The sequence below is a fragment of the Fukomys damarensis genome, unplaced genomic scaffold (assembly GCF_012274545.1).
Source record: "Fukomys damarensis isolate Sample0158 unplaced genomic scaffold, DMR_v1.0_HiC HiC_scaffold_33, whole genome shotgun sequence".
NCBI classification, from domain to species: Eukaryota; Metazoa; Chordata; class Mammalia; order Rodentia; family Bathyergidae; genus Fukomys; species Fukomys damarensis.
Window position 1 is genome coordinate 10,643,248 of NW_022900945.1, and position 23,755 is coordinate 10,667,002.

Consider the following 23,755-nt stretch of genomic DNA (forward strand, 5'->3'; position numbering starts at 1 on the left):
TGGGTGGAGCCGTAGAAGTCCCGCCTGGGCTTCGGTTGAGGGTAGGAAAGGCGTGAGGCCCTGGGTGTCGGAGGGGGAGTTGCACCATGGTTTCATTTCCTGAAGAAGTGATGGACGCTCAGTTTCCGAAAGCCGTGACGCCCACACCCCTAGCGTGGACAGTTTGTACTAAAGTTTCCTGTAGTGGTGAGCTGAACGATGCCTGCTGAATTTTGAGTCCCCAGATCCTTTGGTGGGATGACAATAGATAAAATTGAACATTACATCTAATCCAGGTGAATTATTGAGTCCCCCGAGCCGGCGTGGTGGCGCATATCTGTATTCCCAGCACTCCGGGTGGTTGAGGCAGGAGGAACACAGGTTGGAGCCCAGGATACCGATTTACTAAGACTCTTCAAAAAATGACTGGGGTGGAGCTTAGTGCTAAGGCCCTTGGTTCAACCCCCAGAACTTTCCACTTGAATTCACTTTAAATAAAAACTGAGGGCCAGGGATGTAGCTCAGTGGCTCTGCGCCGGCCTGTCAAGGGCAAGGTCCCCAGTTAGATCCCTGGTATGGAAAAAGAAACAGCCGAGCATGCACACCCGTCATTGGGGTAGCTGAGGCTGGAGGATAGCTGGTGAGTTCCAGTCCAGCCTGGGCTATGTAGCAAGACCCTGTTTCAAACAAACCAATCAGTCTTATATACCATATTGAAGATTAGACAATCATGTATTTGAGATAAGAAAATCAGGCCAAAGGGCAGCAGAGAGATGAATTTGAGCATAATGAGGGAGGTATCTGTCATCTGTCAGAAGACTTTAAGAAGGCAGTGGGAGGAAACAGGAATCTAGAGTATAGATAACTTCTGAGCTAAGCATTGCAATTGTGTGAAAAGGTGGTGTTGCTTTAAGAGTGACGGTATTCAGTGTGTAATTCTGTCCCTTCCCAACTCTGAGCCATTACAGGCACTCATAATTTTATGTCTGACATCACATCAAACTAAGTATTTTTCTAAGCTTGGAATACCACCAGAGATATATAGAAAGATATACTGTCCCTGGCAGTATCATTGAGTGGCTCTATATCTGCAGGTACCAGATCAGACTCTTTAAAAGGATGTTTCCATTCCTTACAGCTTTATCTCAGCAATTCTCAATATTAGACCTATTTTTTAACAAAACAGAACCGTTTGCATTTCTCCAAGGCAACCTGCATGTTCATTCACACTGCCAGTAATCCTTCTCTGAAATGCTTTGTGCATTTATTTTCATCAGTTATAGTAACACCCACTAATTAATGTACTTCTTACTAGGCATATGGTAACTCTGATTCTCACAATAATAATTCTGTAGAGTAGATTTTTCAGAGTAGACTTCTTCCCTGTCTTACAAAGATACCCAAAGCCAAATAGGTGAACCAAGGCTCAAATTATGTTAAAAGCTGAAAATGATAATAATATATGCTTTCCAGGAATTTATGGTTCAGTAGGGAAGACCTTAGAAAAACACAAAAGCACTTTTATTTTTCTATTAAGTTTATTGGTACATTTTAGGTATATAATACAGTTACATTCATCACTGGGAACTTGTACCTTTACATACTGTATCTTGGTTCTTATTTTTTCCCCAATCCCCCGACCTCCCTTCAACCCCCTCCACACTTCCCTGTTTACAAGGACTTTGTTTCCATTCTTTCCTTCTCATATTTTTTCGTTTTCCTTCTTTCTTTTCCTCTACCCCCCCACTTCCCTTACTCCTTTAGCTCTTTTCTTCCTATTTTACATTATTATTCATTTTAATCCTTATTTACACTTTCGATTTTTCATACCAGAGAAACCATTCAGTATTTACACATTTGTCCTATTTATTTCACTTATGAGTAAGGCCTCAATGTGCATCCATTTAGCTATAAATGTTTTTAGTTCTTGTTCATTATGGCTGAGTACTACTCCATTTTATTTTTCAAAACAAAGCAAAACAAAAAAAAAAACCTTTGGGCCGGAGATTTAGCTCAGTGCTTCACAAGCACAAGGTCCCCAGTTTGATCCCCAGTACCAAAAAAAAAAAAAAAAAAAAAAAAAAAAAAAAGACTTTATCCAGAACGGATGGGTAATTGGGCTGGTTCCAAATTTTAGCTATTAGAAACTGTGCTGCTATAAACATGGGTGCACATACATCTCTGTGATATGATTCACTTTTAATTCTTTTGGGAAGATACCCAGCAGAGGAATAGCTGGGTCAAATGGGACCTCTAATCCTAGTTTTTTGAGATATCTCCTGATAGATTTTCACAGTGATTGCATCAGTCTGCACTCCCATCAACAATGAAGAAGGATTCTTTTCTCCCTACAACCCACTAGGGTTTGTTATTGGTTGATTTGTTGATAACAGCATTCTTCCTGGGGTGAGGTGGAATCTGTGTTGTTTTCATCTGCACCTCTCAAATGACCAGTAATGTTGAACATTTTTTCGTATGTTTATTTGCTGCTACAAAAGCACTTTTAAACATTCACTAACCTGAAGTATTTACAATTCTCAGGAGATTTATAAGTAAAGAAGGGAAAAAATGTGGAAAAAGAAGAATTTGAGCTAGTCTTAAAGTAAGACAAAGAATGCCAGGTAAAGAGAAGGGAGAGAAAAGAAACTAAAGAGCATGCTTGAGAAAAACATGCAAAGGCACAGAAATAATAGGTACAACTGCAAATAATATTATTTGACTAGAGCAGGAGTGTGATCTAATATAGCTACATTTGTAGTCCTGTGGTATTAGATCTGTGCAGCAAATAACTTCTCCTGCATGCCAACACCAGGTTTCCTCTGGTTTTGGTAATTGGATAGATGATAACAATGTTTCCTGATTAAGGGAATTTTGTAAGAGAAGCAACTAACTTGCAGAAGGATGGCAATAAGTTCTGTTATGGGCATATGGAGTGTGAAAAGTCTCTGGGATATTCATATAGTAAGATAATAGGACTAAGAAACGCGGAGGAGATGAAGATTTTAAAGTTACCACTATATTTGAGGGAAGGGGAAGAATGTTAAAAAAAAAAACCCATCAAAATAAAGGTCTAAGAAGTTGGAAGAGAAAACTAAGGTGAATAAATGTAAAGAAAGGGGTTACACTCTAAAAGTAGATGGAAAACAAATATTTCTATCTCTAGTATCTAGCAATCAATCCCTTTCTGACCTCCTCTAAATTTACATGTTTGTGGAGCATAAATTATGACAACCCTGCATCCTGTCTACACCTTCGTGAATATTTCCTCTATCAAACTCTCTCCAAATTACCCTAGTTTGAATGTGTAATTGATTCCTGCTTCAACCCCTAAAAAGAGGCCAGAATTTATCTCATGATTGGCATACAGAAACAAGAACTGTAAGAGAGATAAATGATTAAATTTGGTTTTCAGAATGATCACTGATGATATGAAAGAGATCGAACAGTTGTAATACTAGAAAAAAACAATAAATCTGAAGAAGAAAAAGGCTTAAAAAGCATTGATGGAATGAGAAACAGAAGTGTTAAAGATCTTGATGGGAAAAAGAATTATAGGACTTGGTAATTCTGTTTGGGTGTTAAGATTGCTAAGAGAAAAGCTAAGAATGACTAAGTTTATGACTTGGGTGACATAAGAGGATTCATCAATCATGGTTGATAGTAAAGAGCTAAGTATTTGGGAGAGGATAACAAGTTCACTTTTGGATATTTAGAAGTTTTTGGAAGATATCTAAAGATTTATGTTCAGTAAATAGGTGTAAAGACCTAGAGCCACACTGTGTGAGAGAACTTTCTGTGAGGAAAGAAAGGTACATCTGTCCTTTCCAATGTGGTAACCAGTAGCCAAAAGTGGCTTTGATCATTTGAAATGTGTAGTATGACTGAGGAACTATCAATTTTATTCCATTTTTATTTAATCAAAGAGCTCTAGCAGGTAGTAGCTACTGTATTGAACACTGTAGGTATAGTGCTAAGAATGATTTTTGCACTTTTAAAGGTCTGAAAAACCAAAAGAATAATTTGTGGCATGTGAAAATTATATGAAATTCAGAGTTTAGTATCTTACAAGGAAAGTTTTATTGAAACAGCGATAATCATTCATTTATGAATTTTGTTTTGTTTTTTGGTACTGAGAATCGAACTCAGGACCTTGTGCTTGTTAGGCAGGCCTGGTGCCACTGAGCTAAATCCCTAACCCTCATTTGTGATTTTTTTTTTTCTGTTTTTTTTGAGACAGGGTCTCACTATGTAGTTGAGACTGACCTGGAACTCACTATGTAGCCCAGGTTGGTCTCAAACTCACATCAGTCCTCCTGCCTCAGCCTCCTGGGATTACAGGCGTGTGCCACCATGCCTGGCTTCATTTGTGAATTTGTAATGACTCTGACTATCTGTTTGATCCTTCTGTTTGATCTCAGACTATACTTTCCTACAATCAGAGTTGGATAATGTTAACAGCAATGCTACAGTCCATAAAGCCTTAAATACCCAGTACCTGGTACCACATTTCACAAATGCTGGTGTTCATAGACAATTTGGATTGCAAACAGAAGCGATTGGCAAAACTTTGTCTTTGTTTACAAACTTGACATCGGGTGACAAACATGACCATCTTTCCCCCATAAACACGAATATGGGCATCTTTTCCAAAACTGTAGAACAAACTTAAGTTTGTGAACCAAGGCACCGCTGTATTTGCCATCTGGCCCTTACTAACACGTGTCACCAGAGACTAATCAGGATTGTTTATGAAGATTTGAGAGTTGTCAGGAAATAGATGTTAATAGAAAGCAAGACAACAGATGTGATGATCAGAGAAAATGTATAATGTTGATTTGTGAGAGAAGGTTTGAAAGTATAGAACCCTGCAAGCCAACAGTAAAGTAGAAGACAAAAACTGGATCTCACAAAGGAAACCATTAAGTAGTTTAGGAAGAATCAAGGTATGCAGTTGTCCAAAGGAAAGGGGAGAAAAGAGCCCTCATTTTTCCCCAGGACTTTTTTGTGCCAGAACACTTTGTGGCTCTTTATGTACAATGTTTTAAATTTTATAGCAATATCATAAGATAGGTAATACATAATAACAGGTAAGTACCTAAAAATGAACTGAAGCCAAGTTGAGTCTGAAACTCTAAAGTACAATTTGCATGGCAGAAGTTTCAATGTGGAAGTCAGTGGAAGAAAAGGAAGCTAATAATTACTATACAAATTAAACATGTGTAGTGCATGAAGATTAGAAGGTAATTTATGATTTTTAGCAAGAGTAGTCTTGGTGAACTTGTAGAAGGATGAGCCATATTAGCATATTTTAGTACCAGATTATGTCATTAAACTTGTCATAATTTGTTTTATTAAATCTTTATTAGATTAAGTATAGCAAGTAGACATGATATAAATATTGGGATTAATACATCATTGTATAATTCTAATCTTTAATAATTAATACTTAATTGTTCAAATTTAGGTTACTGCTTTGGAAACAAAAGATCTTATGCAGCAAATGTAGTTACATCAAATTTTACTTTTGGTACCAGCTCATCTTCTGCACAAGAAACTAATTGTCCTCAAGTACTTAAAACTCCACTGTCTGCTGGAAATCCCCAGAGATCAGGTTACAAAAGTTGGACACCACAAATGGGACATTCAGGTAAAAATAAATACATTAATTTCAATAAATTTTTTTAAACATTGAACATTTTTTAAGTTATAAGTTAGGGCAGTTCATTTGAAATTATCTGAAACTGATGTTGACCCATATCCATATGGGTCCATATCCATAATTTCAGTCTAGGTTGATAAGGCTAGGCACAGTTCTGTTATTGTTTGTTACTAAATGTATTCCAACAGTATTTTAATTATTCTGACAAGAAAAGATCAGAAAGAGATCTCTTTTATACATGACATTCATTTAAATCTAAAAGCTGATCCTTATAAAAAAGTAGATGTTTGTTGATTTTGAGACAAGTCTGTCTATGTAGCCCAGGCTGGCCTTGAACTCCTGCCTCAGCTTCTTAAGTAGCTGAGACTGCAAATGTATGTCACTGCATGCCTGGGTTGTGTTTTTTGTTTGTTTGTTTTTGCAGTCAAGTTTTAATTTTTATCTAAATCTACTAGATTTTCTCTTTCTCTCTCTCTCTCCCTCTCTCTCTCCCTCTCTCTCTCTCTCTCTCTCTCTCTCTTTCTTTCTTTCTTTTGTTTTGTTTGAGATAGAGTCTTACTGTAGTCCAAGCTGACCTTGAACTCAATGATCCTCCTGCTTCACCTAGTAGATTTTCTTGAAAGCTAAATGGATGAAATAGGTTTTCATGTATAATAGTTCTCTGAGGTACACACAGAGAAATAGTCTGAGCTGCTGGATGGAGAGTGCAATCATCTCTGCTCTGCCTGGACCACGGGGTATATTCCTAGGCCATAGGTATTGCTATTTTGTTCAGCAGTTGGAAAGAACTGGAAGAGTGGGCCCATGGTTGTGTGGCTATGCTCAGTAGAAATGTTTATTTGAGTTTTGCCTACCTGCCTGCTTGGATTCCAAGAGTAGGCTCTGAGCCTGAGGTGAGTATTGATTGAACTCCAGAATGTAGTGAACTTCTGCTTGTACTTGCTGTTTGCTGTGGTGGTTATGTCTTTCTCTGGGTGGGGATCAGATATAGGCTTTGAGGCAGTGGAAGCATTGTTTAAGCTCCCAGGGGGTATAACAACTGCTGCCTTGTTCTTACACTTGCAGAAGTGGTCATGTTCCTGCCTTTGTAGGGTCTGGATTGTTCTTCTCTATTTAGAAAAATCATGTCTCAGATCTTTGTTTTCCATATAAATTTTGGACCACTCCAAAACATACTGAGATTTTGACTGAAGCTGAACTTGTACTGAGATAATAAATGCATTTACAAAGAACTGCAATATTGAGTCTTTTTATTTCTGAATATGACACATTTCTCCATTTAAGCAATAGTGTACCCTGGGTATGTGTCTGGATCAGCTCACCACCAGATTCCCTCCTCTCATACAGGGCTGACCCACCATGCTAAGTAAAAACTGTAAGCAGAGCCCCTTTTATCCTAGAAGATTTATCTAGTTTTCTTTGCTCAAAAAACGTACACTGTGGTCACTTTAAAGGAGGAATGCTTACAGGAATTCTATCATCTATTATAGACCTTATATTAAATGATGGATTTGGAACTAAAAGATAATAAATTGATAATTGGCCTTACTCCCTACTTAACTTCTTTTTTTTTTTTGAGACAGGGTCTCACTATGTAGTTGAGACTGACCTGGAACTCACTATGTAGCCCAGGCTGGTCTCAAAGTCACAGTGATCCTCTTGCCTCATCCTCCCAAGTGCTGGGATTATAGCCGTGCACCACCATGCCGGGCCTGTCTACTTCTATACACATTTAGACTCCTTTACCACAACGAAACAATTCTGTATTTCTACCTAATAAGACACATGTATCCTTCAAACATAAGTTTTCCCCCACGAGAAGACTCAGTCACAACAGTGATTTTATATTAATTACTGTATCTATAATTCAGTCATAATGTCATTGAATATTCTGTTACCTGAGACTAAACTGTAAAATTAATCTGTAATAATTTATGTATACGTTTTTTAGATTGAAAAAAAGAGTGAAAGAAGTGATTATGTGTGTCTCGCAGAGGCGTGGAGGGCCAGTGGTCTCCCATATGACCTTCCCTCTGCTCTGGCTTGTCTCGGGGTCTTTGTTTTCACTCCAGCAAAGAATGAAGAAGTGGGACAAGGCAGGTTCATATCTGCATTGGAAAATGGGGAAGTCAGGGTACAGTGCAGAATAAGGAAGTCAGAAATGAAAGTAATGTGAAACAAAGGTTTATTTTTAATATTGTGAACACAAGGGAAAGCTACCTTGTGCTACCATGAGTACTCATGGGACTTTAGGAAGGGTACTCATAATTATAGGGGTAAACTGATTTCGGAAAATAACTATTTTACTGATTAGTGAAATCTAGGCCAATAAGGGTCTTAACCTCTCTTTCTGGGGTGAGAAAAGGGTCATGAGGGCTAGGGGCACATAATACATGTATTAATTTCATGAGTTCTAACTTCCTCAAGTACATTGTCCACAGTCCGCATGTGGTCATTTTATAACTGTCAGCCACCCAGATCATGCCCTATATCATCGCTACGTATGCTCCCCTCTAACTGTCCCTCTGACTTGATCATCTTACTGCTGTAGGATTACTGGGCACCCCTGAACATTACTGGAAACCTCTGCAGTGGGCTTCAGTCTTGCTCATTGTATGAGGCAGGTCTGAGAAAACTAAAAGACAGAACTAAGAGAGACAGAAAGCAGGGTGCCAGGATGACCAATGCTGGTACAATTGAAAAAGGCACCGGCCAGTCTAAGCCACTGATTTTTATTAGCAATGAATTAGGGTAAAAGTGAACTATGTGCAAGGGCAGAACTATATGCAAGGAAGCACACTCGTGGTTTCTATGGAAATTAAGCAAGCCTCATAAGGAACAAGACAAAGTATTCTCGATTTAAAACAGAATAGACAAAATATGTGACTGAAATTAGAACTTTGTCCTTCTAGTAAGAAGGTAGGAATGGAATTTGGATGCAGGTTATTCTGGCCTTGGTACATAGGCCAGACTCATTTCTCAAAACAAGCCAAATGTGTGGGTAACTTCACAGTCTGCACTACTTGTGGACTGCTGTGGGCATAAACATTGCAGTCCCCTGCGTAGGATGAGGAACAGGGTGGTGACTGCTCTGGCTGCCTCCTGCTGGCCAGACGCAACATGGAGGGTGGGCCCAGGTGGCTGGGGTGGAAGGGGTATGGGTGCTTCATGTCAGGTTCCGTCTGTGGGACCTTCTGCGTTTTGATAGCATTGCTCTGAAATGAAGTGAGTAAGGCAGTTAAGAATACAGGGGCCAAACAAGCATAATAAAAATAAAAGTGTTAATGGAGGAAGGAGCCAGGCTGAGATGGGAGGCAACCGGGACTTGATCTAATTTAGCAACTCGTTTTGGGGATACGCCCTACTTCAAGGGACACTTGAGGGAGTGATAGCTTACACAGATATAAGTGTGCAACCTCAGGCTGTCAGCTTGGTTGTTTGCTGTGACACAGAGGCCATGGAAGGGCCTGGTCCCTTACCTGATCCTACCTAAGGATCTCAGCTGTCCCTACAGTTAGTTTGTGGAAATAAATGTGTGCATGTACTGTATTTCCCCAAAAATAATTACCAGAAAATAAGCCCTAGCCTGATTTTTCAGGATGCTCATAATTTAAGTCCTACTCAAAGATAAGCCCCAGTTAAGATTGTTAGTCACACAGCTATGTTGATGTATCTGTTGCCACTCATGATGGATGTATTGAATTATATAGTAATCATAGTAATATATAATTAAATAATACTATTGGCAATATCACCTAAAAGAAATGATAATATCAGTTATAATTAAGTATTTGTAAATACCCAAGCAGGTGCTTTTGGACAAGAGGTAAACGCCTATGTGAAGAGATGAACTCGAGACTTACTGTCGAATGACCAATTGTAATATTTCTCACAAAGCAATGACAACAGAAACTCTTTTTAAATTAATTTTAGAGCTGTCTTCTGAATATCTACTGGAACTTGGTGGGTTTTGTTTTGTTTTTTTGTTTGTTTGTTTTTCTCTTATCAACAGTAGGGAAGTTAGAGCTGGGTGTGAATGTACACTCCTAAGGCCCCAACTACTTGGAAGACTGAGGTGGGAGAAGGATTGTCTGAGTCCACAAGTACAAGATCAGCTGTGGCTAAAAATTTTTAAAAAAGAGGGAAGGTAGCATATAGCAGAGCTTACACTGATTTCTGTATGTTAAATTAATCATCAACCCAATCACCATTTTTATATAACAGTTTTCATGAGGAAAGGTTTCTGAGATTTAAACATGCTAGGTTTTTAAATGAACTCAAGTTGACTGATCCTCAGAGACCATAAATGTATAAACATTTTTGTGAGCCTACAATAGAAACATATAAGAAAAATATAGTCTTGGTCAGAGTGGGAAAGGAGGGAAGAAAAGGAGTAAATTATAGTATTTGATAGGGAATAAAAGAGCATTTTGCCTTTTTGAAAAGAAAATTTTAGGTATTTTCAGTCAGTTTTATTCACTCATAAATAATACCTTACAGTTAACTAATTTCATGTATTTTACAAGACATTTCTATATATTACTGCATTTGATTCTTATATAGCAATCTTGTAAAGAAATTTGGTTGATAATTCTAGTCCACAAATGAAGAAATGGTTGCTTTAAATAGATTAAATGGTTTACCTGAGCATTTGTAGTTTGTAAGGCACAGATCTCAGAAGCCCAGCTCTGGAGGCAGGATGCCCTGGGGATGAATTCCATCTACCAGTTCCCTCTATCCCTCAGTCTCCTTATAACTAGGTGGAATAAATCACAGCATCTATTTGATAGGATGCGGTGACAATTTAAACAAGTTAACCCAAGTAAAAAATTTAGAATGTTTTTGACAATAAGCACTTAATACATCCTGGGTATGTTATGATTTTTCGAAGTTTTTAGTTTTAGTAATTATATTTGCAGTACATAATGATTACATTCACCATGGGGAGTTGGTACATGTACACAACACATCTTAATTCTTTTTATATCCATCCCCTCCCTCCATCTCTTCATCCCCTTCCCATTTATAGACTTAAGTAAGTATAATCCCATTTGATCATTTCAGCCAGCTTTTGAATTAGGCAGGGAAAGTTATTACATTATAATTTGTGGTTTAAGATTATTATGAAATAATTTACTAAAGTTCAACTTGTTTTTTAAGGTACATTATCTGTGTTTTTTGATCCCAAGTTTAATGCTGCTTTTATGACTGCATTCCAATATAATGCAGAATAAGACAATGTATAAATTTATTATTTTAAATGTAAAGTTTTGACAAAGTACTTTGAGAATTAATTTTTTTGTTTTGTTTTGTTTTTGTTTTCTGAGACAGGGTCTCACTATGTAGTTGAGACTGACCTGGAACTCCTATGTAGCCCATGCTGGTCTCTAACTCATAGCGATCCTCCTGCCTCAGCCTCCCGAGTTCTGGGATTATAGGCGTGAGCCACCACACCCAGCTACAGAATTAATGTTTTTATTTGCTTTGTATAATGAAAAATTATTTTTGATGAGGGGGAAAAGTAGTTCTTGAATATTATTAAAGTAACTAGATGTGGGGCTTTGAAGTCTTAATGTGAAGGAATCAGAAACGCTTACTAGTTATATTTATATATTTTTTTGTTTGAAAATGCTTCACAGCTACGTCTTCCTCTGCAGTTTCTGCACATTCCCCATCAGTTATCGTAGCTGTGGTAGAAGGGAGAGGACTTGCCAGAGGTGAAATAGGAATGGCAAGTGTTGATCTAAAATGCCCACAGATTGTACTCTCTCAGTTTGCAGACAACACCACATATGCAAAGGTAAGTAGTAATAACCCCAGAATTAGTGTGGAGATTCCCAAGTCAGTGCTTTTCTAGTCACCTTACATTGGTAGGAAAAAAGTTACTCATGGTTATTTCAATGTAAATAATATGAATTAAAATGATACTGTTCTATATCTTATTTTTATTTTAAAAGTATGTTTAATCCTAAAAAGAATGTGTGCTATTGGTATTAGACTATCCTGAAACCACTGTTAATATTAGCTTCCAAAAGTAATGTCTTCAAAGTAGTACTTTCTAGAATTTCCCCACAGGTAACATGATAATCCTACCTCCAGAGTGTTGTTTCCACTGAAATTGAATTTTATTTTATAAGATTTAAGGGAACCTAGTTTATTAGATTACTTATAATTTACGATCGTCCTGCCTCCCCTTTGTATCTGCCTTTATTTCATATCATTTGTCATGAGTTTGGGTGTGGTCATGGAATTTGTATAATCTATCAGGTAGAGATAGTCTATTCCTAATCTCTATATTTTAAAAAGTTGACTCAATTATAATTACTTAAAATATGATCTATTTTTATTTTTAATATTTTATTGTTCTTTATTCTCAAATTTTCTTTATTTCCTAGAATACAGGCTTCCTTTCCTCACTAATAATTTTTATTATACTTAACAACCTAAATTAATGCTGGCGAACCTTTTAGAGCTTTCTGTGATAACAAACAGCATGCCGTGGCACGTGTGCTCTACCTTTATCACCACTGACCTAAATTGTATTAATGTCGCATACTAACTTCATATCTGAGCATTTAGGTATTTTACAATTTTTTATACAATTTGAAAAGAAAAGGAAAACTGTTTTGATTTGTTTTGTTTTTAGTGAGACAGGTTTTATACAGTCCTAGCTGGCCTTTCACTTAGTATATAGCCTTGACTGGCCTCAGTCCTAAGGTGATCCTCCTGCCTCAACCTCCTGAGTGCTGAGATTGCATGCATGTGCCACCATGCCCCATGAGATTTTTTTTTTAAATGGGGGAGTATTAGACCAATTGATTAAGAATTTCCATCCAGAGTGACTCTAATAAGTGCACTTCATTTTGTGAAAAGCGTAAGGCAGATATTTTTCATTTGTGTTTTTGCACTTTTCATCTAAACCGTACCATTGTGGACAAACTGAATTTGATTGTTTCAGCATAGTAACACTATTGGAAATGTTCGTATTTTTCACACAGAAGGGTAAAATACAGAGCAGAAGAATGTCTTTTAAAATATCTTATTTGGGGGATGTATATTTGATGAATTTAAATTATTTTTTGAGTGAAAGCCACTACAAATTACTATGAGTAAAATATAGCCCAATCTGGGTGTAGTGGCACATTCCTGTATCCCAGTACTCCAGAGGCTAAAGCAGAGGGATCATTGTTTTCAGGCCAGCCTGGACTACAGTCATGTCTCCAAAAACAAATAAATAAAAAAAAAGAAATCTATCTATATATACATACATGTAGGTCTTGTGTTTTTGAAAATATTTTGTATTTTATTTATATAGGGATGTACATCCAATATATTCCCATTAGAAATCTATTTTAATTTAAATACATAATTAGGATCATTACAATTTTATTATCTATGAATTAATTTTAAGTACTTATATTTCAGAAAGATGAACTCTTTGTTTTAGAGACTATTTTAAGCTTACATTTAAGAAATTATTTGTTCTAAAAATTGCAGGTGATCACTAAACTCAACATTTTATCGCCTTTGGAAATAATAATGTCAAATACTGCTTGTGTTGTGGGAAATTCAACCAAATTGTTTACTCTTATCACAGAAAATTTCAAGGTAAACAATTTTCATTCTCAGTAAAAACATTTAAGATTGAATTATTTAAAGTATATTTTGTAATATTATTAAAAAGAGCAATAATTTGAGTAACTGCATATTTAACATCCTAAAGTTGTTACTAAATATAAATCCTAATCTAAGGAACTACTAATATGAGCAATGGTAGAGAATCCACTCATTTAATTTGCCCCCCTTGATCTACTTAAAGCAAAATAAAAATATTTTAAGTAATAATGAGATTTCTCAGAGTATGCAAGGTGCTTTTAGAGAAAGCAGTTTTCCATAGGTGTAGCTTCCTAAAAACTAATTACTGTGATGTCAGTTGAAATGTAGTAGAAATTGAAGTTCTCATCCTTTTAGGGGATAGCAGTTCTCAGCAAGTGCTTTTCTTCTAGGCAGTTTGATCTATGTTACAGAATTCTTTTGGCTCCCCTGGTAACATACACTGCCTCACAATTAGCCTGCTGCTGCTGTCTCCATCTTCGAGACTGTGATACGTTCTGCCAAAGCCTGTCCAACAAATGCTTTGTGCCTCCGGGTGTCTTTCTACCATGTAGTTAATTTCTTCTTTCCAGCAAATCTCCTTGTTTTGTAGAGGAGGCTGTGGTCCAAAACAAAGTAGACAGCTTTGCAGTTGGAATAATTCTGAAGGCGTGCAGATAACTTTTAGAATATACAATATTTTCATATGTTTATAGATTTATTGCTTAATAGATTTGGAACCAAGCTAAAATTTAGGGTCCATTGAGTTCCTTCTTTGTTTTTGGTGTATCCTGTATCTACAGTTCTCTTAGAGTTGCACTCTAGAGTCGCTGTGTAGCTCAGCTGTCTTTGTATCATTGACAGAAAGACTCCCTGTTCTAAATCTGTTGGCTCTGACACAAGTGTCTTCATCTGCCCTGCCCCCTTGCCATGCTAAGACTGGGTATTGAACCCAGGGTCTTCACGCTGGTGCTACATCCCTACATCCCAGCCATCTTCTCTTCCCTTCCCTTTCTTTCCCTCCCCTCCCCTTTCCTTCCTTCCTTCATTTCCTCTCTCCCCCCCTTCCCCTTCCTGCCCCGCCTCTTTCCTTCTTTTTTGACACAGGATCTCAGTAAGTTACTAAATTGTTCAAGCTGAATTAGAGTTTAGCATCCTCCTCCCAGAGTGCTGAGGTTATAGGTCACAGGCATGCACCAACATGCCCACTTAACCCATTCTCTTTTATTCATCGTCTCATGCTTCTTTAAAATCAGCTTTATCTCCAACTTTTGGGTTTTTTTTCTTATTAGACTTTCTACATCTTTTGATTGTAATTAGCAGAAGTCTGAATTAAATTAGTTTAAGCAGGAAAAAAAAACCCAAACAAATCTGATCGGTTTATGTAGCTGGAAAGTCAGTTGTTGGAGAGATCCTTCCCTACTCTTAAAGATAAAGCCAAACACCAAAGTGGTAAGGACACATTGTTAGTAAAATGCTATTGCAATAGGAAAAAGAATGTATTGTGAACTGACTCAGCCTCACTTTGTATGAAGATGACTGGGCATTGTAACAGGAGAGTGAAGAACAAGGGAGGGAAAAGAGCCGGGGCTCACAGTCAGGAAGTGGAAATTTACAAGAAACAGCAAAGTGTGGTTGCTCATGTGAAACACATCCTGGTTTGTTTAACTTATCTCAGTTAACTCCTCATACAGAAGATGAGAGACAGGGACTCTCCAGGCATCGGCTGAAACAGTAAACTTCTTTTGACATTCTTGAGTTTTTCTAGGCAAGAACTTTTAGAGGGAACAGGGTCATCTAGTGATGTGTCCTTGAACTGTTAGAAATGAAGTTAGTGTTTAGTTTTAAGTCTTAAAGGTCAAGATTCAAGTGTTGTCGAGAATAGGGCTCCAAGGAGCAGAGCTAGCATTAGGTCAAGGAGAGAATTACTGTCCCTACTCTCACCTCTAGAACCATTTTTTCTGCTGTGGACAGGTTATCTCTGAGATTTAAGAAGATGATTGCTGATAGCTTTAGGCCAGTTTCATCTCACGTTAGCCAACCCAGAATACAAAGAACTTAGTTCTTCAAGCGTCCATATATGAACTCTGGGGAAGGCCACTGACTGGTCCTGCTTTGGGTATTTTTCCACATTAGACAAATCATTATTTCTGAAATGGTTCTGAAGAGGAATCATAATTGATTAGTCCAAGGTCATACAATTTTTGCTGTGGGAAACAACACTGTAACTGACATGCCTCGCAGAATCATATGGAATGCAAGAGAGAACTACTCCAAAGGCCAAATAGCAAGTATTCAGTACATTTGAGGTATAAGACAGTACAGTATAGCACAGTGCTTAAGAACAGAGTAGCTGCCCTGGATTCAAAACCTGTCTCTAAGTGACCCTGTGAAGATTACTTCACCTCTTTTAAGTTTCAGGGTTTTTGGTGTGTAAATTGGAACAATAATGGTATCTACCTCTACAGAATTGATATTTTATATAAAGTAATCACAGATGGCCTCATTGATAAAGTTACATTTTAGGAAATTCTTGCATGGAGTGGAGGAGAAAGCCAGGGAAGCATCTGAGGTAAAAGTATACATGCAGTGGGGGAAAATCCATATTTTTATTGCATCATTATTGCTTTTACTATCACACACATCAAAAAAAGGTTAAACTGGAAGCAGTATGAGCAAGAAAGCATATAGACTTCATAGTTAAACAAATTTCAGTTTGATAGAATAAGTGACTTGACCTACCACAGTTCTACTTATAGAAAAATTGGAGTTAATAAGATGTCATAGGATTGTTATAAAGATTAAATGAGATAACCTTTAAAACAATCTTGGCATTTGTGTTCCTTACCTGTTCATTTCCATTCATATCTAGCAGTACTCTCACAGGCCATTGTTATTATATTAGCTTTTTTGTTTATTACATTTATTTAAAATAGGTAAACCTTTCACTATACAACATCATGCCCTTTTTTGAAATCTTTAACAAGTTCTAATATGTCTTTCTCTTTGTTTTAAATAAATTCACCTCATATAGGTGGCATGTTGTGTTAGTTACTTTTCACTTGTTGCTGAGATAAAATACCAGACACCTAAAGTTGGACAGAAAAGGATTTATTTAGCTTACAGTTTATAGAGGTTTCAGTCCATAATCAGCCAACTCTAAGGCAGGGACGACACACAGGCATGGCAGAGCAGAAACAACATGGCACACACAAGGCAGCAAAGGTAAGAAGAGAGTTACAGCGTCTTGCCTGCTGCTTTTATTTTATTCAGACTACTTAGGGCAGGTAGCACTGAAACCCTTAATCCTAGTGCCTGTGAGCCTAGTACTGCATCACGAATCAATTCCAGTGTCACACATTCTAGATAAAGCCTGCGACCACATGAGGCTTTGTGGGGACATCTAGAACCAAACCGTAACACATGTCATAGATTTGATAGGTGGAATTGGGTTTCATATTCTCACCTAGTACAAAATAAGATTCTGCCCTTTTTTTAGAGTGTGAAAGACTGAGTTTTAAGATTTATGTGATATTGTGATAGTATAAAGTTTCTAGAAGACAGAGACTCTTATATTTCTTTCTTTGTTTTTTTGGTGCTGAGGATTGGACCAAAGGTTTTTGCTCATGCTAAGCAGTTTCTCTAGTACTATGCTACACTCCAGCCCTATTTATTATTATTATTATTATTATTATTATTATTGTTATTATCATTATTATTGCACCTTATGCATTGAATTAGATTTCATAAGTAATGTCTAATAATAGCTGGGGACTGTACTATAATTCACTTAGCAAGTTAGATAATCATTTTCTTTTTATTAATAACTAAGAAAACCTTTAATTTTAGTGTTGAAAACATTAAAAAAGAAACTTTATATAATGGTTAAGCCACCTACCCATCTACCAGAATGTGTTGAAGAAAGCAATTTTGAGCTAGCATATAACCATTAAAATTTTTATTTTGAAATTAAAACTTCTTTCAGAATGTTAACTTCACTACTATCCAAAGGAAATACTTCAATGAAACAAAAGGATTAGAGTACATTGAACAGCTGTGCATAGCAGAATTCAGCACTGTCCTATTGGAAGTTCAATCCAAGTAAGTTCCACCTGAAGAAAGTAATAAATCATCCAGTGGGGAGTTGCACAAGGGCAGGGACTTTCATCTGTTTTGTTTTCTGCTGTATTTCTACTGCCTTGGCTCATAAAGTAATTATTAAAATGATAAAATAGTTAACTGAATTATACATAAAGCATATATCCATAATTTAATTTATGTAGAATTGCTCCAAGGTGTTCACAATCTATTCTCCTAATAGTTCTTTTCACTGTACTTTTGAGTGAAAAGCTCAGCTGCCTACATAATACAGGAAATGTGAGGGCTTGTAAGTGAAACACAGTTAAAACTGTGTTTCTGTTTCTTTTTTACCTTCTAAAAATTCATCTTGAGACAGGGAAGATGTTTTGGGAATAGCTATGTCTTACCGCATGTTAGATACTTTCTTTGAGTCTGGTTGGCCCACCCGTTTACTCGGTTTATCACAATGGCTATTCTCAGAAAGATTGTGACATACTTTGTGTAGACTGAGACCTCCTGATGCTGTCATGATATTATTTGTGTTTTTTTTCATGCAAAAAATAAATATAAAATTTATTGAAACACCATGTCATGATATATGAATGCTTAGAATGGTGTGTCAACAATGGACACAAATTACAACTGAATGTTGCCTTCTGACAAGTAATTTTTGGGAGTCTAGTAGTCCTGAAGTGACAGACTTCAAAAAATTATGTATTTGTTAAAATTTTTTAGATTAGAGGTTATTTACCTAATTTTCAAAATAAGGTACATTTACTGTTCATTTTCATTTTTAATTTAAACAATGCTATGCAAATGTTTTTAACTGTCCCAATATTAAGGTGAAATAAATATTACTTTTTATAGCAATATTTTTTTATCCTGAGACATAGTATTGTATCATTGGTCACCTTACAGGTATTACTGCCTTGCAGCCCTTGCAGCTTTGTTAAAATATGTTGAGTTTATTCAAAATTCAGTTTATGCACCAAAATCGCTGAAGATTTGTTTCCAGGGTAGTGAGCAGACAGCCATGATAGATTCAGCATCAGCCCAAAACCTTGAATTATTAATTAATAATCAAGACAGTAGGTAAGATCATTTAATATTATTCCAGTAGAATATATTAGTATATTTTATGTCATATTTTTCTATGAAGTTACTTTAAAGTTATTTGAATGGTTTGATGAAGAATATTGAATAAACACGTCTAATCTTTTTAAAATCATTGTACACTATTGCTGAACTACTCAGATGTTTCACCAAAATCAGGTTTTAAAAAGATATTTGTATTGGGCCGGGGATTTATCTCAGTGGTTCCAGTGCCTTCCTCGCAAGTGCAAGGACCTGAGTTCAATCCCTGGTACCAAAAAACAAAACAAAAAAACCCCAACAACAACAAAGAGATATTTGTATTAAACAATTCAATTCAAAACTAGATAAAGGGGCCAAATAGACATTTCTACAAAGAAGGTAAAGAAATGGGCAATACGTACACGAAAAGTTGATCAGCATCTCTGGTCATTACGGAAATGAAAATCAAAACCACAGTTAGATACCACTTCACACCCATTAGGATATGGGTAAAATTATTCTCTGACTGATTTTCTGTGTTACCCTTCCTATGTTACTATAGCATAGAAAGTCAGTGATCAACCCTGGTAATCATTACAGTGTTGTGTGTTCAGTTTTACCTTGTCAGGTTTCATACTTCATCACTGAGGATCACTGTTAAGCACTGCTTGAGTTCCTGCTATATATTAGGGATACTGAGACTTGAAAGATTACCTCACTTGTGGTTGCTCATTGAGAGCAAAAAAGGAGAGATTATGAAGCATGTTTAGAGACTCAGATCAAAGAATTTCAGGCTAAAGGATGGATATCCTACTGAGCTATTGGAATAGCTCAAATGCTTCTTTGATCTTGTCACCTCTTGACATCTATTAATTTCTATATCAAGTGGCAGACCTGTGTATGCTACTCAACTTCCTTTGTTCCTGCAGAAACCAAGCCCACAAAAAGAGAAGAAATGTTACATATGATAAACTCCCAGCTAGTTGATTTAATCAGTTCCTAAAAATATAAATTACTGTGACCAAAATCTGGTGGTCTGACATCTAAAATTTGAGAGTTCTTGCACCTCAGATTCAGCCCATCCAAAAAATTTCTTCACTTAGCCTTCAGAATCTATACCAATATTTAATCTCTTCTCACTATTTCTAATGCTAACACCTTAAATCAAGCCTCTGTCATCTTTAGCCTTGACTTCAGCCTCCTATTTTGTCTTGTTATGCTCCTACAGTTAATATATTCTCAACATAGCAGCCAACATATATTTTTAATCCAGAAATCAGGTCTTGTAACCTATTGCAGAAACTTGATGCATAAAACCTTCTTGTGGTTCTCCTTACATTTAGAATAGAACCCAGATTCTTCCTATGACCTACAGGACATCTATGTCCTAGTCCTTAGCAAATTCTTCATTCACCTCTCTCCATTTTTACCCCTACCCCCTGCCCACAAGCAAAGTTCTACCAACTTTGATTTTTCTAGATCTGGAGCCGGACTTCCTGGGCTTTAATTTCTGCTCTTCTACTTATGTGGAAATCCTGTGCCCTTTCTTTTCTTTTCTTTCTTTCTTTCTTTCTTTCTTTCTTTCTTTCTTTCTTTCTTTCTTTCTTTCTTTCTTTCTTTCTTTTTCTTTCTTTCTTTGTTTTACCTCTCTTTCTTTCTTTCTTTGTTTTACCTCTCTTTCTTTCTTTCTTTCTTTCTTTCTTTCTTTCTTTCTTTCTTTGTTTTATTTATTTTTTGAGACAGAGTCTCACTTGAGACTGACCTAGAACTCACTATGTAGCCCAGGCTGGTCTCGAACTCACAGCAATCCTCCTGCCTCAGCTTCCCGTGTGCTGGGATTACAGGCGAGCACCACCACACCCGGTTCCTATGCTTTATTTAGTTATTTAATTTCCTTGTGCTTTTATTTGTTCAGCAGTAAAACATGGATAACAATAGCATTTACTTAATACCATCCCAGTTAAAATTAAATGAGTTAAGGCTTACGAAGTCTTTAAATCAATTCCTGATACATACCAAATGTTGCATGTTAGTTATCCTAATGATTATCAGTGCTCATCTCATCATTGTCTTTCTGTCCTTGTACCACTTCCTTTTTCTGGGTTCCTAAGTCAGCTTTCAAATATTCAAGTAAAATCTTTTCCAACTCAGCTGAAGCAATCCTCCTGATCTTTCTCTGTATATTCATTATTTTTTAGCAATTTTTAATTATTTTCTTTCTTTATATGATTATGTATTTATTATGTATCTCCCCTTACTCTTTGTCTTGTCCTCCATCGTGGCTATGATAAAATAATTGGCAGTCACTAGCCTGTAAACTCTGTGAAGATAGGAATCTTGTCTGTCCTATTTGCTCAGGACATAACATACTATTTTAATGAACCAGCTATTTCATATCATCATAATTGTCTCATAAATAGTCCAGTAAAATAAATTCTTAATAGTAGCTCATTTCTTTAAAAGGATCATTTAGAAGTTGTAAAACTGTCTTTTGCTTATAATTCTCCTTTAGTTTCTTCAGTTAGAATAAAATTATTATATCAAATACTTATTTGATCAATGTAAAAGTCCTCCTGCCTTTAAAGATATATACCATTAACATTTTACTATTATTGGTTGAATGTTATTGACTAGAAAACATTTTTTTAGTCTGAATATTAGAACTGATCTATGAGAAAAAAATCACTAAGTGCAGGCGATATACTTGATCATTTTTAGTCACAGTGTGCTTTATAGATTGACACCAGAGAGTATTAAAAATGTAGATTCTCAGGTGTTATCCCAGATCTAGTGAATTAGAATTCCCATGTAATTTGCATGCAAAATAAGGTTTGAGAATTACTAATGTAATTATAGAATTATTTAATTACAAAGTTAAAATGTAATTGTCTTGGGTTTTTTTGTATACTTAATGAAATTACTCAACTTGTGTTTTCAAAGGAATAATCACACTCTCTTTGGTGTTCTAAATTATACTAAGACTCCTGGAGGGAGTAGAAGACTTCGTTCTAATATATTAGAGCCTCTAGTTGATATTGAAACCATTAACATGAGATTAGATTGTGTTCAAGAATTGCTTCAAGATGAGGGACTCTTTTTCGGACTTCAATCAGGTAAATGAATATCACCTAACTATAAATACAGATTATTTTAAAATGCAACTGTTTTAGCTGAGTAATTTTTTGTGTTTCAGAAAGGCAAATAATAAAAGTATACATTTTTACTGGGAAGCTATATTCTTGAAAATTTCCCCTGAATTTTCTAGTGAATAATTTTAAAGAAATGTTTTATATTTTGGTTCCCTTGATGCTATTCTTTTCCTTTTTTTCCATGGATTGATTTAATAGACATTTAATATTTTTTTCTCCATGGTGATACTCAAAGAAGGGATGCTTTGTCCAGACTATGTAATTATCAACAGATGGGGGTTATGAGTTTCTTAGGGCTTTATAAAAAGTACTCTATATTTTATGGTTTAAAACAAAATTTCCGTCTCACAATTCTGAAAGCTTGAAGCTGAAAGCAATGTGTTAATAAGGCATCATCCTTCTGAATTTTGTTAGGGAGAATTTTTCCTCTTCTAACTTCTATTGGTGACTATCTGTGCACTGGCTCTTCATGTTGCCTTCTTAAAAGTAAATCAGCCATATTGGATGAAGTCACACCCTATGACCTCATCTTAATTTGATTAGCATTTCTTTTTTGGGGAAATAGTTCAACTCCTAACATGGAGTGAAGAAATTGTCCTTGGCCGGGCGTGGTGGCACACACCTGTAATCCCAGTACTCAGGAGGCTGAGGCAGGAGGATCACTGTGAGTTTAAGACCAACCTGGGCTACATAGTGAGTTCCAGGTCAATCTCAACTACATAGTGAGATCCTGTCTCAACCCCCGCCAAAAAAAGAAAAGAAATTATCCTTTGATTGCAGCTGTCTCTTCACTAGCAGGATGGTGCACTTTTCTTCTTAAATCTGAGGTGGAAAGATTATATTCACAGCTGCTAGTCAGTTGGCTACTAGTTAGCAGCTTGGTCTCACTTCCATATCTCCACTCTGCTGACCACCTCATCTTGAATGCTGGTAGTCTAAACTGGGGTGGTACATGAAAATCTGGAAGAAATTTGCATATAGCCTGAGTAGATTTTTCTCAATTCAATTCCTATTACATGTAAGATAAAGAAGACCATTACAACAAGTAATAGCTGTTCTATTTTATTATTCAAGGTAATATTTTGTATGATCTATAATTTCACCTGTACCATAAAGTTTAAATGCTCACATATTTTCTGTTTGTTTCAGTTATATCAAAATTCCTCGATACAGAGCAGCTTCTTTCTGTTTTAGTCCAAATTCCAAAGCAAGACACGGTATGCTTACATATACATTATGTTACTGTTATACCCATATGATATAACTTAATATAATAATGGGGAAATATCAAAATGTCTTGGAACAAAGAGTACTTCATTACTGATATCTAGAACATTTTCATTTCTTTTAAAGGAATTTTTAAGAAAATGTATTATCCTGTTATGGTACAATAAAAACTTCTTAGATGGTTGAGAAATTGACCCATTTTTGTTGATCACATATTTAAAGAATTATATATAATTTTCAAAAATCTTAGAGTATAATAACATTTACCTAATAAATTACCAAATAAAAATTATGTAAGACCCAGCCAGGTATGGTGGCATATGTCTGTAATCCTAGAATTTGTGAGGTCAGGGAAGAGGATCAAAAGTTCAAGCCCAACCTGGGCAACTTAGCAACTCAGTGAGACCATGTCTCAAAATAAAAACAAAAAGGGACAGGGATTTATCTTTGTACAGAGGCCCTGCATTCATTTGGTGGTGGAGGCCCACTACCACCCCAAAAAAAGTTAGATCCAAAGAGTATATTCTTAAAAGTGATCATCTTATGAAGTTTCATTAGCCTTCCAATATGCTTAACATTTAGGAATGAAGCTGTATTGTCTACGGCCACACCACCCTGAATGGGCCTGATCTTGTCTGATCTTGGAAGCTAGGCAGGGTTTTGGCTGATTAGTACTTGGATAGGAGAATGAAGCAATATCATTTCTTAGTAATATTCAGACCTAAGTAATATTCATCTCTTAGTAATATTCAAACCTAAGTAATGTTTAAAGACAAAGGAGGCAACAGCTTCATTCTCCCTCTTAAGGTGAACCAGAGAGTATTTACTTTAATGAATACATGTATATTTTTGTTCATATGCTTAAGAAAAGAAGGTGTTTTGGATGTCAATAAAATTTCATTTGTTTTGTAAATCCATTGAAGCCTAATTTATATTTGGGAAGCCTTTCCATATTGTAAAGAAAATTGACTCCGAAGTTTCATTTTAATAAAAT

At 36.1% G+C, this 23,755-nt stretch overlaps 1 protein-coding gene across 7 annotated transcripts in view; it reads left to right on the forward strand.

Moving 5' to 3' along the window:
- The first annotated feature begins 31 nt into the window (after positions 1-31).
- Msh4 (mutS homolog 4) overlaps positions 32-23,755 on the forward strand; it is a 59,538-nt gene continuing 35,814 nt past the window's right edge. For 5 of the 7 annotated variants that reach the window (XR_776603.3, XR_776604.3, XM_010605151.3 and 2 more), the window contains exons 1-8: positions 32-186; positions 5,444-5,626; positions 11,278-11,438; positions 13,136-13,246; positions 17,217-17,332; positions 18,230-18,403; positions 21,326-21,498; positions 22,684-22,751. Coding sequence is in view for 5 of the 7 variants with exons in the window: in XM_010605151.3 (XP_010603453.1) it covers positions 87-186; positions 5,444-5,626; positions 11,278-11,438; positions 13,136-13,246; positions 17,217-17,332; positions 18,230-18,403; positions 21,326-21,498; positions 22,684-22,751 (1,086 nt within the window). In the remaining 2 variants the exon portion in view is untranslated. The remainder of the gene's footprint in view (positions 187-5,443; positions 5,627-11,277; positions 11,439-13,135; positions 13,247-17,216; positions 17,333-18,229; positions 18,404-21,325; positions 21,499-22,683; positions 22,752-23,755) is intronic. The other 2 variants (XM_033758229.1, XM_033758228.1) reach the window with 2 other exon arrangements.